Source organism: Archocentrus centrarchus, chromosome 11 (genome assembly GCF_007364275.1).
Source record: "Archocentrus centrarchus isolate MPI-CPG fArcCen1 chromosome 11, fArcCen1, whole genome shotgun sequence".
NCBI lineage: Eukaryota > Metazoa > Chordata > Actinopteri > Cichliformes > Cichlidae > Archocentrus > Archocentrus centrarchus.
In genome coordinates, this window is record NC_044356.1 from 16696196 (window position 1) to 16710262 (window position 14067).

A 14067-nucleotide genomic window follows, 5' to 3' on the forward strand; every position below is an offset into this window, starting at 1 on the left:
AAGGGAAAAGTTTTTTAGGAAAAGGTGCAAAAGCAATAGGGGTGACAGCAAGCCTGAGAGGATTGTGAAGAAAAGTTGATTCAAGAGCCTGGGAGAGTGGACTGAGGCTGGTGTCTGTGTATCAAGGTGCATAGATGTCTTCAGGAAAGGAGCTACAGCTGTTGCATTCCTAACATCAAACTCCTCCGGAACCAGAGACCTCAGAAGTGGGAAAAAAGAGAAAAAGAACTGGACTGTTGGTCAGTGGTCCAAAGTCCTGTCTTCAGTTAAAAGTATTTCATTTGGAAGTCAAAGTCCTTAAGTCTGGAGGAAGAGGCACAGAAGGTGTTTGAAGTCCACTGTGAAGTTTCAGCAGTCTGTGATGAGTTGGCGTGCCATGTCATCTGCTCGTGCTGGTGTTGGTCCACTGTGTTTTATCAAGTCCAAGATCAACACAGCGTCCACTGGGAGATTTTAGAGCCCTTCACATCTCCACCTGCTGACAAGTTTTATAGAGATGCTGATTTCCTTTTTCAAGACTTAGCACCAAATATTTTGCTGACCATGTTATTACTGCCAGCTCGCCTGACCCGAACCTCACAGAGAGTCTGTGGGGAAGATGAGAAACACCTGATCTAAAGTGCCACAACCTGATCACGTTGATGCAGTAATTCATGCTAACGGATCCCCAACCAAGAACTGAGTGCATAAATGAACATACTTTTCAGAAGCTGGGTATTTCTGACATAAATTACAAACCCCTTTTTTGAGATGCACTGGTTTATATACAGCTCCTCCACAATCAGGTAAAACATTAAACTGTCTGTTTAATATAAGAAAGCAGCTTAGTGCAGGATTGCCTTTAACAGCAGCTGTTTTACTGACTACTTTTACAGCTCTTAGTATGTTTCCTGCTAAGTTGAGTCCTTAATGCAATCAATCATTTTTATGGATGAGCCAGAGCCTCAAGGGGTCAAAGCTTTGAAAAGACAGAATCAGGACACATTTTTTTCCTCTTACCAGTTTTTTTTTTTTTTTCATGCTGACATCTTTTTGAATAAATGCCCTCATTGTTCACGTCTAAGCTTTGCTGTACTACTTTTGCTACCTCTTCCTGCTGCACACACTTTAATGTCAAGTGATGCATCCTCACGTTGCCTGCATACCACAGAGCAGATGGTCCTGTGTCTGGAGCACTTTTTAGAGACATAAAGAGTTTAAGCCAACAGGACAGTCCAGGGTTGGACACAGAGAATGTGCTGGGTTGAAAACACAGTGCATGTTCCCACATCTGGTTTTGATCAAAGCTTTACAGTCTAAATCGAATTTTTAAAGCTCCATCGCAGACTTTTCCCATCAGATGAATACTCACAGGCCATTTGTACTAGGTTTATTAAACAGCTCGTGTTGTTTATGCTCCCTGCTCACATATTTCTATCCAAACACATGTATGAGATTGTTTATTACTGGCTGGGGTGGAAAGCGTTTGGGAATTAATCATTTTACAGCAGCTATAAAGATGGGTTGGAGGCTATAACACCCTGCTGGATGTAAGCCAAGGGTAGAAGGTTTACATTTGCACGAATTAGTGGAATTCATAACGCTGCTTCCTAAAGAGCAGCTAAATTAGGCAATTTTGAAATGTTTTTTTTTTCCCCACGGACTAAAAAAAGTTGTTTCACCCATCACCCCCTGAACTTGCTGATCATCAGTGACATTCAATGGTTTAAGGTCACCACATTGCCTCTAGTTGCTTCCTGTAACTCCCCTACTTTGCAAAGATGAACATTAAAAAAAAAAACACACAACCAGGCTGTTGAAATTTGTGCTTCAGTGTGTGGCTTGGTGACACTCCAATCCAAAAATCCTGGAAACACCTCTGCCTGAGGGAGCTACGAATGTGTACAATTTCATTACAGTCCATCTACCAGTTATTAGAGAATTAACAATAAATAAATCCCAAATTTCAAGTTTTAAGATCCACACATGGATTTATCCAGTGTATCCAGGGGATGCAATCAGATGATTCGGTCTGGTTTAAAGTGGTCTGTTTTTATTCAGAGAGTTCCATAGTTTACAATAGAGTTCAATGATCTTTATGCACTCAGCCTAAAAACACACAAAGCCATCAATAAACCAGTTATTCACAAGAACTCAATTTACTCAGTATACTCCTGAGCCTTCACAATTTGTGAAAACTCAGCTTGAGGAAAACTGAAAACAGGAGCGCAACACCAGCATCGAGCCTGCCTCTATAATAATCTGTTATCATATCTGTTGAAGCTGACGTCACCAAACGTGGCCCCGCTGTCGTAACGTTGATGCTGTTAGTGATGATTAGGTGCTTATGTTTAATCAGCAGGATAAGACGCTCACTCGTGTTGGACAGTCAGCAGAGGGACTGCTGGACTTTGGTTAATTTTGCCTGGCTGGCAAATACAGCAGCAAGGGTCATCCAATAATGTCTGTCTTTTCTTTCTTTATCTTAACCAATCAGACTCAAAGTCTGACGGCGACGCATCACCATGCCGGGGTATAAGAAGTGTGAGGGTCCTGTGTGAAGCCACCATCCGGTCCAAAGTCGCTTGCAGCACAGGTGAGTCTGATTTTCTTATGGGCTTGAATCAAATATATATATATATATATATATATTTTTTTTTTTTTTTTTTTTTTTTTTTTTTTTTTAAATGCACCTTGGAGTATCTGAAGGGTCAGCATTTGACAGTGATGTAAGGCAGAGTTCAGACTGGGTGGAGGCAGCACAACAAATTTAAAAAAACTCAAACCCTACAAACATTTTTTTAGGTTACTGAAATGCAGTGAGAGAGCAGAAAATACTGCATTTGAACTCAGTATAAACAGTAGAAATGTAAAGAAATGCCTTGTATGTGTAGGATTGATCCTAAAAGTTGGATTTTTTAAAAAAGGTGCACTGACAGAAGAAACTATCAGCACTGGTCTTTTTATTTGCTTAAGTAAATTATAACATTTCTTTTTCCAGTTAACAACCAAAGAAGCAAACTTTTTTTTTTTTTAATTAACAATTATGCCCAGTTTTGACCATTTATTCTTAATTTTGCCTGTGATAAATTATTTTAAAGGTTTGGCACAGATAAAGTATACAGACTGGCTGTTGATGAGCCTGTTAAAGTTTGGACAATACACAGTGACGAAAAATATTGATTCCATTTCCACGTGACAACACAGCAGACTGGAATTCCTAGAAAGCACAACTTCATCAGTGATAAATTCTGCTTTTTGACATCTAACAGTTTAAACACACTGCTCATGAAATGTTGGGTTTTCTTTTGTAGGTCTTATCCAGTCAGCAGTCATGAAATTCTCCCTCATTGCCACTGTTGTCGTGCTTGCCCTTGCACAAGGTACTATCAGATTTTGGCATTTTTATTGAATATCTGTGTGTGTGTGTGTGTGTGGGCGGGGGGGTGCTCCTTACTTTGACAAAGAAAAAAACTTTTTTTTAAAAAACCAACAGGAAGCTTTGCACAGGAGGCCTTCAATCTTGAAAAGCTCGGTCAGTATTTTGAAGAGGTGAAGAACAAAATGACTCAGGAGCTGACTGAGATCATCCGCAATCAAGACCTGGCAAACCAGGCTCAGTGAGTAACTAGCTCATCTCCACACACACCAAGATGGGGCTGCTGCTGACCTCACTAGACCTTTGTTCACTCTTAAATACCAACAGTTCCTCTGGGTAATGATAAGCACGTAAGGCAGACCGGACTCAGATAACCCTGAGTACTGACTGTGTGATTGAGTTGTTTTTTTTTTTTTTAACTAGCTGCAGGAGTGCAGGATAGCTCACTCTAATAGACTTGCTACTCTATTCCACTTCAATTTGACCTTTTTAATTGCATAAAAATATAAAATATTAAAATATGATCCACAAAACCATATGAGCTTCACCTACATTATTAAATTGCACTTCACATTAATATAAATGCATTTGAATTCTGAGTAGTTCTAGTTAACTTGCTTTACATTTACCTATATTTTGAGTGCCATTAAATGAGAGGTGGCAGCTGCGTAACATAGAAACTACCAGGACACATGGCCTCCAGACTGGTACGTTTCTGATTTTTAAATTTAACTGTTGATCATATTTTACTCCACAGAACCTTCCTGGAGGACAGGAAAACCCAGATGGAGCCCCTGGCTTCTCAAATCCAGGATCAGCTGAGGACCGCTGCTACCAACATCGAAGAGCAGATCAAACCCCTGGCCGCCCAGATGCAGCCCATGTTCGATAACCTCCAGAAGCAGATGGAGGCTCTGATCCAGAATATGGCAGAGCAGGCCCGGGCCATTGGAAAATAAATTCAGCTCCACTAGCCGAGCTCAACCTGCCACCACATCACCAACTTTTGTTGTGGACTGAATTACTGCAGCTGCTCATGTTGGATGGCTGACCCAAAATATGTTTCAGTGCTTGTTAATATTTGACACTTCTTTGGTTCTGTCACAAAGCACAATAAAAAAAATAAATTTGGAACACAACTTCTGTGCTAGTTTCATTTTGTGAAATAGCGATGACTCAGAACAGTACGAGATTTATCCTTTGAATGAGAACACAACAGTCAACAGGCATTTGTTTTATTCACGCAAGCAAAGGTCAGGGGAAATTTGACAACGGGCTTGTAGAACCCAAACATTAAAAACAAAAAAAGGGAAAAAAAAAAAGATACCAAAGGGAAAAAAAAGAAAGAAAAAAAAAAAAAAAAAGATAAAATGTCAGAAAGGAATGCTTTCAATTTGCCTTTAAAACCCCTCAAAACTGAGCATTTTTTATTTTAACTTTTTCCTCTTTTTTTGTTACTTTTCTCTTTATTCACAAACCAGACCTGGTGTTTCTGTTCATTGTAGCCTGGCTGGAGACTTGTTTTCAATGTTATTTTTATATATTATTTATTTTCTTTTTACTTTGTTTTGTGTGTTTTTAACTTTTTCACTGTGAAATTATTTTGTCCATCAGTGAAGCTAGTCTCAAGGTTCCCCACTCCTGTTAAAAACAAACAAACAAAAAAAAAAAACAATTAGTGATATGAACTATTTGTTTAAACCACATTTAAACAATTTGCAACAAGCAATTTTAAAGTCCACTATTATTTCACTGTACAAGAAGCTAGGTACATTCAAAGCTCTAGATTAATTGAAAACACCATCCTCTCCTTGTTAAAGCAGCTCTCAATAACTATTCATACCTTGGGTTCAGACATTTGGGACCCCAGCTGAATTGGTAACTGTCTTCTGGGCGGCCTCCTTGGCCTGATGAGCCTGCAGCACAGCCACTGCTTCATCCACCTGAACACAAAATGTCAACTGATGTTAGCAACAGCAAGTACTCTGGCCTCCTTTTTAACAGTGAGCGCAGGAGGACTCTTAAAAGAAAGAACTGCTTGACATTGTCGATATTAACATGCTTAAGTACTGACCTTTGAGCGGAGAGACTCGGGGGACTCCAGCATGTGGAGCAACTCAGAGTTGTCAATCTCCAGCAGCATGCCAGTGATCTTGCCTGCCAGACTGGGATGCATGTTCTGGATCAGTGGAAACAGACGTTCACCTAGAGGAGGGACAGATAAGAGGGGAATTTAAAACAGGATGCACAAAGAAAGACGCCGTCTATACTCAGTCCAGTGGGAGGGGATAAATGCTACTGTTAAGCTAACACTTCATAGTCATGGACAGCTGTTACTAAAACCTTACCCAGCATCTGCTTCTGTTCCTGTGGAGGAGCAGCAGCCAGCATGGAGGCAGTCAGAGGCTCCTGTCCCTGAACATGGACTGCAGGCTACGGGGAAACCAAAAGAAATTTTAATGCATATCCCAGTTTTTCCTCAGATGTAGGGCAGAAAGAGGCCAGTAGTTCTGGAAAGGAGCATTCCTACCTGCTGCATGGTGACTTGTGGCTGAGTGGTCATGTGCTGCTGGGGATTGCGGACTCCTGCTGCATACTTGTACTGAGGTACTCCACGCACGGGGGCGGCTGCTGCGGCAGCTGCAGTGGCTGGTCGGGGGCCCATGGCCTGAGTGGCTGGAGGAGACCCAAAAGAGGAAGAAAGGTTAAAATGCGTGACAGGCAGAAGGAAATCACAGAATTCAACTGTACTTTCTGCGCAGTTAGCAAGAGTACTGCATGTATGTTAAGTGGACTGACCGACACGCTGGGTGGACATCATGCGGGGCACCTGGGAGGTAGGCCGCACTGTGCTGAAGGTTTGAGTACGAGGTGCTGAGGGACGCATGGCACCTGGCATGTTCTGGAGATCTATGGACAAACAAAATCAAACAGTTTTAACCTACAACAGTCACATTCATACCCAGTTTATATTAAGTTAATTTAAGTCCTACACACTCCAGAAAGTGCATTTCAAGATTTTATCAGTACAAATGTATCATCTCCCACCATTTTCATACTTTGACATATTTTCTGACAAGAGAAACTAAAAATGATCTAAAAGAAAAGATCTTTACTGCAAATTTGACTATATAAATGTCTCTAAATGAGCCAGTCAGCTGATGGAGACAGAAGAAAACAAATAGGTGGTCTTTTCTCATTTTTTTTTTTTGCAGGTCTCTAGCCTCACTGGAGACAAATAATTGCTGAAAATAGAAAATTTAGATTTTTCATATAACAAATCTTTTCATGCATTTTTAAAATGTGAGTAAATACACACAATCATAGAAGGACAACTTCAGAATACTCACGCGGTGGTCGGACGCCTTGGGTGGTCCAGCGTGGGCTCGGGCGGAGATGGGTCACTTGGCCAGGAGCTGGGTAGTAAGCAGCACGGTTCTGGGTTGGGGGAATGGCTGCCATGAAGTAACCAGAGGGTGGAGTGGGCTGGTATGGGTTGATGACTGGATTTGGCACCGCGCGCACACTGGCCATGCGCTGCATGTACTGGTTGGTCAGGTGGGCTTGACGCTCCTCTTTCCTCTGAGCCAGGGCCACGTACAGTGGCTTGGTGGCAACAATGCGTCCATTCATTTCTGTCACAGCTTTGGTGGCCTCCTCTGGGGACGAGAAGCAGACAAAGCCAAAGCCTTTGCTGCGCCCGCCTTCCATCATCACCTGAGAGAAAGGTTATATAAATACTACATAATCATAAATTGCCAATAATATAATATTAAACCTTAAAAGAACATTCATGCCAGCTCATAATATTCTATTATTAGCCCTACCTTGGCACTGGTGATGGTGCCAAATGGCGAGAATTCCTTCCGCAGGCGTTCGTCATCTATTCCATCGTCTAGGTTCTTCACATACAAATTAACACCCTGGAAATGAAGAAAAATAAGCTTGTACCTTCTTATAAACACCATTTTAAAGAATAATCCCCCACTAATGGACTGAACTATAACTGATGCTTTTGTCTGCAGCACATATTTATCCCCATGATCCACAGTGAAGAAACGTGGGGCCCATGAACTACAGAGTCACTGTTGCAGCCATTTTGGCCAGTGCAGCCTACCAAAGAGAGCGCACTGAATTTGACAAAGCTGCAGTCTCTGTGTAGACTTCTGACAGAGAAACAAACCTGGTATCGAGTCATGCGGTCTTGTTTCATCTGTTCAAATTTGCGCTTCAGCTCCGTCTGTCGCTCCACCTTCTTCTGGGCACGGCCGACGTAGATCAGCTTGCCGTTTAACTCCTTCCCGTTCATCTCGTCCACCGCCTGAAGAAATCATGAAAACATCGTCAACTTTGTGATTTTCTGGCGGTTACCTTTAATTAAAAAAAAAAAAAAAAAAAAAAAAAAGAAGAAGTTGGCTGACCTTCTGGGCATCCTCGTGTCTTTCAAAGCTGACAAACCCAAAGCCTCGAGACTTTCCACTTTCATCTGTCATGACCCGGATACTCATGGCATTGCCTAAGCAACAGAGAAACTTTATTGCCTTTTTTCCTTTAACCCATGCTGTTTTTCTTCAGGTAAGGCACCCTTTATGCCAATACTAGAGCAGGTTAAAGCATTTTAAAGATCAGCTAGAAATATGGAGACGCTGACTGACCGTATTTACTGAAGAGTTCCCTCAGCTTCTCATCGTCCATGTCGTCACCAAAGTTTTTAATGTAAACGTTTGTGAACTCTTTGGCTCGGGCCCCCAGCTCAGCCTCGCGCTCTTTGCGAGATTTGAAGCGGCCCACAAACCTACGTTAAAAGGACATTTAAAAATTTACAAATGTATAATTAAAATGAGTTAATACAGTTTATCACTGCATAATTGTTAAGACAGAAAGTGAAAGTTATAATAAATGACAGCAGTACACTTGTCACAGTTATCTTTGCACAAAAACATTAAAAATGTCAATTACTCAAACATGATTCTGCAGATTTCAGATATTATACACCAAATCACTCCAAAGCCAGTTAAAACATTCACTTACACTTTCCGGTCATTGAGCAGCATGCCATTCATTTTCTCAATGGCTCGTTCGGCCGCCTCCTGAGTCTCAAAATGCACAAAGCCGTAGCCTTTAGAGCCGTTCTCGTCACAAACCACCTTCCAGAAAGAGGACACACATGCAGCAACAGTATACTTAATATGAACGGTCTTGCAGGATCACACACAAACCACTTTAAAAAATGAATACCTCATTATGACCTTTTGTAACACAACTTTGCTTCCAATTTATCACAGTTCACAAAAATTAAATTACAACTAGGTGCTTTGCAGCCTTCAATAAGTGTATTGTATTATGTATTGTGAACTTCTACAAGTATTCCCTGACAAATACCATCAGTGATGGCATAGTTACCTTGAAAAAGTAATCCAATTACTGATTACTCCTTTAAAAAGTAACTTAGCTACTTTACTGATTACTTAATTTTAGAAGTGACTACAAGTTACAAGTTACTTTATTAGTTACATTCAACAGCTGCCGGTGTTGTGCCAAAAAGTGATTGTCTGCCATAAAGTGACTCCGTTGTTTCTTTATGCTTTTATGTGTAATGTCTTTGCTTATATTGGTAAATAGAGGGCTTATATAGAAAATGAAGAAATAACCTGTTTTGCAAGAATCTTTAGGAGTCTGTATTATTGCATCTACATTATAAATCAATCCAGAGCTTTTTGGCCACTTCAAATATCTTTATAGAACTGTGATGTTATATTTGTTGTGATTTCTGCAGCCTTCTGAGCCAGATTTGTATTTAAAAATACATTTTAGAAATGCTGTTTCTCGCTCAAAATGACCCGATATAACTCATGAGATATGTTTGACATTATGTTTCACAGATTACAGGTCAACAAGTCATTTACAGCTGTTTAAATACAGGCAGTCGTTTCTGACAAACACCAAGAGAAAAAAAAAAAAAAAAAAAAAAAAAAAAAAAAATCGCTTTTTGGGCACAACACCACCTTGTGGGACTTGCTCTGTACGTGTGACTGGGCTGTGCTGCGACTCAAAATGTTTCTTCAAATTTGATGTAGTATTTTTGAAGCTAGTTAGCACTTTGTCGCCAGCACAGAGTGCACAATGAACCTTGATATTGTCATCTTTAGCTGACAAACTCAAAATAGTGCCTGTATTTCCAGCTATAAAAACGTGCATCTCTCTCTCCTCCCTCCAGTGTTTACATTTGTGTCGCTGTGTGCGATTATTGTCCTCATGCTGAAAACAGGACTTAATTGTCGCATTGGCCAGACGTCACTCCCCGAGACGCAAGAAGATGGCAAAAATATATCTTTTTACTAAGGAAAATGACAAAAACAGTAACGCAAAGTGACCTGGATAAGTAACTTTAAATCAGATTACTGGACTGCAAATAGTAATGCATTAGATTACTCGTTAATGAAAAAAGTAGTCAGATTAGAGTAACGTGTTACTGACATCACTGAAAAACGTGCATATTAGAATTATTTAAAAACTAAAAATCAGCTAACTGAAAATGACATATTTTCAAACAAAAACTAAAAGGATGATCAAACCCATTCTGCAAACAAACTGAAACCAAGAACGCAAAAACTCATTAGAAAATATAAAACCGTAATAACACGGTTTTGTTTTTGTGAAAAATCAAAACAATAAGAGCACATATGCTCAGAGTATCTAATGAATATCTTTCTCTGGATCCAGTGGACAGTTCATAATCCTTGTGTTACTTTATATACAGAATCATTGTATAGGGTAGGGAAGGCAAACCCTCTCCTCCCCATAACCTGCTTTTCTTTTTACATGTCCACACAATTATGCAACTACAGATCTAAACTATGATGCATTTTTAACTTCACATGACCTCAGGAGTTGAGGTATTCTCGTGTCAGCAGCAGGGTGAGAAAATGTGTTAACGAAAGAAGACCTTTCACAAATCTGCAGCACAAAGAGACTCCAGCAGAGCACTTAAATGCAAATACAATCACACATCCTGTTGAACCATCCCCCCTGCTTCAGGTTTACCTACAACAAAAGGGTGAGGGGGCAGGAAGGCTTTACCTTGCATGACAGGATGTTGCCAAAAGCAGAGAAAGTGTCATAAAGAGCCTTGTTGTCAATGGACTTGTCAAGATTCTTGATGAAGATGTTTCCCACGCCGCTTTTTCTCAGTGACGGATCACGCTGTGACCACATGATGCGTACAGGCTGCCCCTTGATCACGTCAAAGTTCATGGTGTCCAGTGCACGTTCAGCTAAGTGGGGGGAGAGGGGGGGGAAGAAAAAGAAGAAGAAAAAAAAAAAAAAAAGTGGGGTTATTTAAAACAAGTCAGATTTTGTGTGGAAGTCATCTATTGCGTGTGGCACTTTGATTGCAATAGCATAAGCTGGCACGCAGGTTAGTCTTGGAGGGCAGTTTATGAAGCCTTTTAGAAAACCAATGTGAGAAAACTGGATTTACAGGTTTTTCCTTGAGCCATTTCAAAGGATCAAAAACAGTAGGTAGTTCTGTAATGGTGTTAGAGCACATTAACATGTGTTAGTCCTCCTGGTAGTCCTGAAAGGAATACCAGGAATACCAAGGCAGCCTCACAGTAGGTGCTTTAACCTACTTCCGTCACTCCAAACTGGCCCTTCTGGTCTTAAGTACATCAGCATACATACATTAGTAACCTCTGGCTCTCAGCCAACTGAGACCAGCACAAATATTAGAAAGCAAATCGATGTGACTGGTAGTGGCAACTGTTCCGGTCTGCACATTATTTAGGGCTAACCTTAGTTCAGCTGCACAGTCATCTCAATATTAAACCCTCCTCTAGCTGACCTAGGCATGTCAAGGATTCCCACTAGTTTACTGCAGACATGCACACAAACCTGTAAATTCAGTTTTCCCCAACATTGCTTTACGGTTCGATTTTTCCTCCCACACATCAAAAAGACAAATTACTCACATCACCATCAAAAGACAGCCCGAACCAGCAAATAAGACACCAGCAAAAAGATGTAGCTAGTATTTGGGGGGCATTGTTGCTTAAGCATTTATTAACTCAGTGATGCCTCTCAAAAGACAGTACTTTGACTGGACTAGAAAACACCTTACAAATAAGCAGGGGGAAAATAACTCAAACCACAAAATTGAATAGATATGAGAAGATGGAAATTTGACAAAAATCGAAATAAAACAAAATTTGTGTGACTGCCAAAACTTCTGGCCATGTATGTAGATGATTAGAAAAGAAACACACCCAAGTCTAAGGCAGCCCTTTGCCCTTATCATTCAATGGTATGCAGAAAATGTTTGAGGTGGAAGGGCGCAGATATGCGGACTCTAGGAGAAAAAAAAAATTAACCTCATTCATATTCAAGTTTTACATATTCCAACTTTTTTACAGGTTGGCACACTCATTTTTCCCCTAATACTGATAAATATTAATACTACAACTTCTAACCTGTTGTGTAAGTATTTTAAGGAGAGCAGTTGGGGTGTTGTCCTGAGAGAAAAGAGATAAAGGTGCATATTCACTTGGCAGCTTGCAGCGCACTGCTACATTACTGGGCTGGGCGGACTCGGCGCTGCTACGCCACTGCTGGGAGGTTCACACCAGGAGACCCTGCCGACAACATGTCGGCCGCAGTCACGTGTAGTAGGAATAGGCTAGCTCTCACTTGTCACCGACAAGTGAAAACACGAATAAAGCACATTTTTCGCTGGTATTTCAATAAATTACATACCGTCCGCTGGCTGCTGGAAGTTGACATAGGCGTATCCAAGGGAACGTCGGGTGATCATGTCCCTACAGACACGGATAGAGAGGATCGCTCCGGCTGGGCTGAATTTCTCGTACAGCATGGCCTCAGTCACATCTTGATGCAGATCCCCGACGTACAGGGAGGCCATGGGGTAACTGGGAGCACTGGGATTCATTTTTCCTTGGCTGTGGAGGCTAGTAAAATAATCGTACCAAGCTAATTTTTTTTTTGATTAAAAAGAAAAAGTTTTCGACTACAGTACGAATTGCTCGATTCTCCAACGGTCTCTAGCGTCACGTCAGTTCGGGGCAGAACGCTGATGGTAAACGTGAGACAACCGTTTACTAGTCTGTCAGTTGTTTTCGGGTAAAAAAAATTTTATACTAAAATGGCAAAACGTCGACTTCTAATTGGATTAAAACTGTCATTCAAAGCTGACACGCAGAAATAAAAGCAAATCTGGCGTTACTTGGCCTCGCTTCTGAATCATTAACACGTCGACTAAAAAAATTCAATACGTTAGGCAGCCCCTTCTTTGTACGTTACCGTCCAGTCCTCGGATGTCTACTTCAGCTTCACCGACTTGTTACAAAAAGAAAAAGGGGGGGAAAAAAAAGATTTTTTGGCTTTTTTATATTTTGAATTTTTTTTTGTATTTTTTTTTTTTATAGAACGTGTGCCGAGCGAGCTCAGGCGCACACACGCACTCACACAGCACTAACAGCCGGGGTTGAGGGGGAGGAAGTTATCGGGAAGTTGTCTTATATATACTAATGGGTGCGTCACCGAAATGGACCAATCATCTTTTAGGGTTGTTTAAGGGGGGCGGGGGAGAAGAAGATAACAAAGGGGCGTTGACCAAAAGTGTACGGGTGATGATGAAATCATGTAAAATGTATAGTTAAAGCCTCGAAATACGTTATTGTACTGACAGTAAAACCCTATTAAGTGGTGATGTACATTTTAGTATCAGCTGGTAGGGAAGGCAAAGCCTACATACAAACACCAGTTTCAGTACTGGTGTGTCTAACCCTCGAAACCCCTCCCTCACTTGGGAAGTTTGAGGTTATTTAGGAATGCGTTATACATTAATAAGCCTTTGTACTGTATATTTAGGCTTGTAACTCATAAAAATGATATTGCTCAAAGCTGCACTGAGCACAGAGGGTACTATACAAACGGAACACTTATCAAAAACAGGGCCCCTGATATAAAGTGAACAAATGGCAATGTTTTGTTCCATGGTGCACTTAAATGCATCACATCCGCCCTTCACATTCATCACTATCTGCAGAGGGCAGTGTTTTCAGTCCGACAGGCAGTTTGTGATACTGTGTTAACACACCTGAATGCTCCACACTAGCAATCTTCCCAGGAGTGGATGTCCCAGCAAATTCACCCCAAGGTCAGATCATGCAAAAAAACTCCAGAGCTACATCTCAGACTCTACAACTTTAACACTGACATGTTAAATATTAAAGTTCATTACAGTACACAGAGAAAAAGAGTGAATAAGCACAATTTGTTTGGAAGGCTGCCAAGAGAAAGCCTCTTCTAAGTAGTGCATAAGAGCAAGGCTTATGTTTGCTGAACAAACCACAAAACTTCTAGAACAATGTCCTCTTGAAAGACAAGACCAATGTATAGATGTTGAGCCATAATACACAGCACCATGTTGGAAGAAAACCAAACACAGCATATTAGCACAAACACCTCATACCAACTGTCAAGCACGGTGGTGGAGGGGTGATTATTTGGGCACGGGACCTGCAGTCATCGAATCCACCATGAACTCCTCCGTATGCTTTGGTATACAGATCGGTCAATTATGGGGCCATCTGTCGGACAACTAAAGCTTACCCAAGATTGGTTCAATGCAACACAAGCAGCACAGCAACAAATATACAACAGAAAAGCTGAAAAAGAAGAGAATCAAGGTG

At 40.9% G+C, this 14067-nt stretch overlaps 2 protein-coding genes and 1 non-coding gene across 3 annotated transcripts; 1 reads left to right on the forward strand and 2 right to left on the reverse strand.

The window, feature by feature from the left end:
* Window positions 1–2487: 2487 nt before the first annotated feature.
* On the forward strand, window positions 2488–4497 carry LOC115787888 (type-4 ice-structuring protein LS-12-like). The gene is made up of 4 exons (XM_030740668.1): window positions 2488–2575; window positions 3294–3362; window positions 3476–3599; window positions 4116–4497. The coding sequence occupies exons 2-4, from the start codon at window positions 3314–3316 to the stop codon at window positions 4315–4317; spliced, it is 375 nt and encodes a 124-aa protein (XP_030596528.1). The 5' UTR covers window positions 2488–2575; window positions 3294–3313; the 3' UTR covers window positions 4318–4497.
* A 411-nt stretch (window positions 4498–4908) lies between these two features.
* LOC115787886 (polyadenylate-binding protein 1) lies at window positions 4909–12302 on the reverse strand. Its single transcript, XM_030740667.1, has 14 exons — window positions 12110–12302; window positions 10439–10632; window positions 8390–8505; window positions 8014–8153; window positions 7780–7874; window positions 7542–7679; window positions 7186–7281; window positions 6709–7075; window positions 6158–6268; window positions 5889–6034; window positions 5707–5791; window positions 5433–5563; window positions 5202–5301; window positions 4909–4999 (listed from the first exon to the last, which is right to left on the reverse strand). The coding sequence occupies exons 1-13, from the start codon at window positions 12300–12302 to the stop codon at window positions 5209–5211; spliced, it is 1905 nt and encodes a 634-aa protein (XP_030596527.1). The 3' UTR covers window positions 4909–4999; window positions 5202–5208.
* On the reverse strand, window positions 7372–7508 carry LOC115788845 (small nucleolar RNA SNORA5). Its single transcript, XR_004020636.1, has one exon. It is a non-coding gene; the product is annotated as a small nucleolar RNA SNORA5 (small nucleolar RNA).
* Window positions 12303–14067: the final 1765 nt, after the last annotated feature.

Coding starts and splice junctions, on each gene's coding strand:
- LOC115787888 (XM_030740668.1), top strand. CDS start 3,314: ATGAAATTCTCCCTCATTGCCACTGTTGTCGTGCTTGCCCTTGCACAA. Junction 3,363..3,475: donor CGTGCTTGCCCTTGCACAAG/GTACTATCAGAT, acceptor AAAAACCAACAG/GAAGCTTTGCACAGGAGGCC. Junction 3,600..4,115: donor GACCTGGCAAACCAGGCTCA/GTGAGTAACTAG, acceptor TTTACTCCACAG/AACCTTCCTGGAGGACAGGA.
- LOC115787886 (XM_030740667.1), bottom strand. CDS start 12,302: ATGAATCCCAGTGCTCCCAGTTACCCCATGGCCTCCCTGTACGTCGGG. Junction 7,680..7,779: donor GACACGAGGATGCCCAGAAG/GTCAGCCAACTT, acceptor TGATTTCTTCAG/GCGGTGGACGAGATGAACGG. Junction 7,076..7,185: donor GCACCATCACCAGTGCCAAG/GTAGGGCTAATA, acceptor CCTTTCTCTCAG/GTGATGATGGAAGGCGGGCG.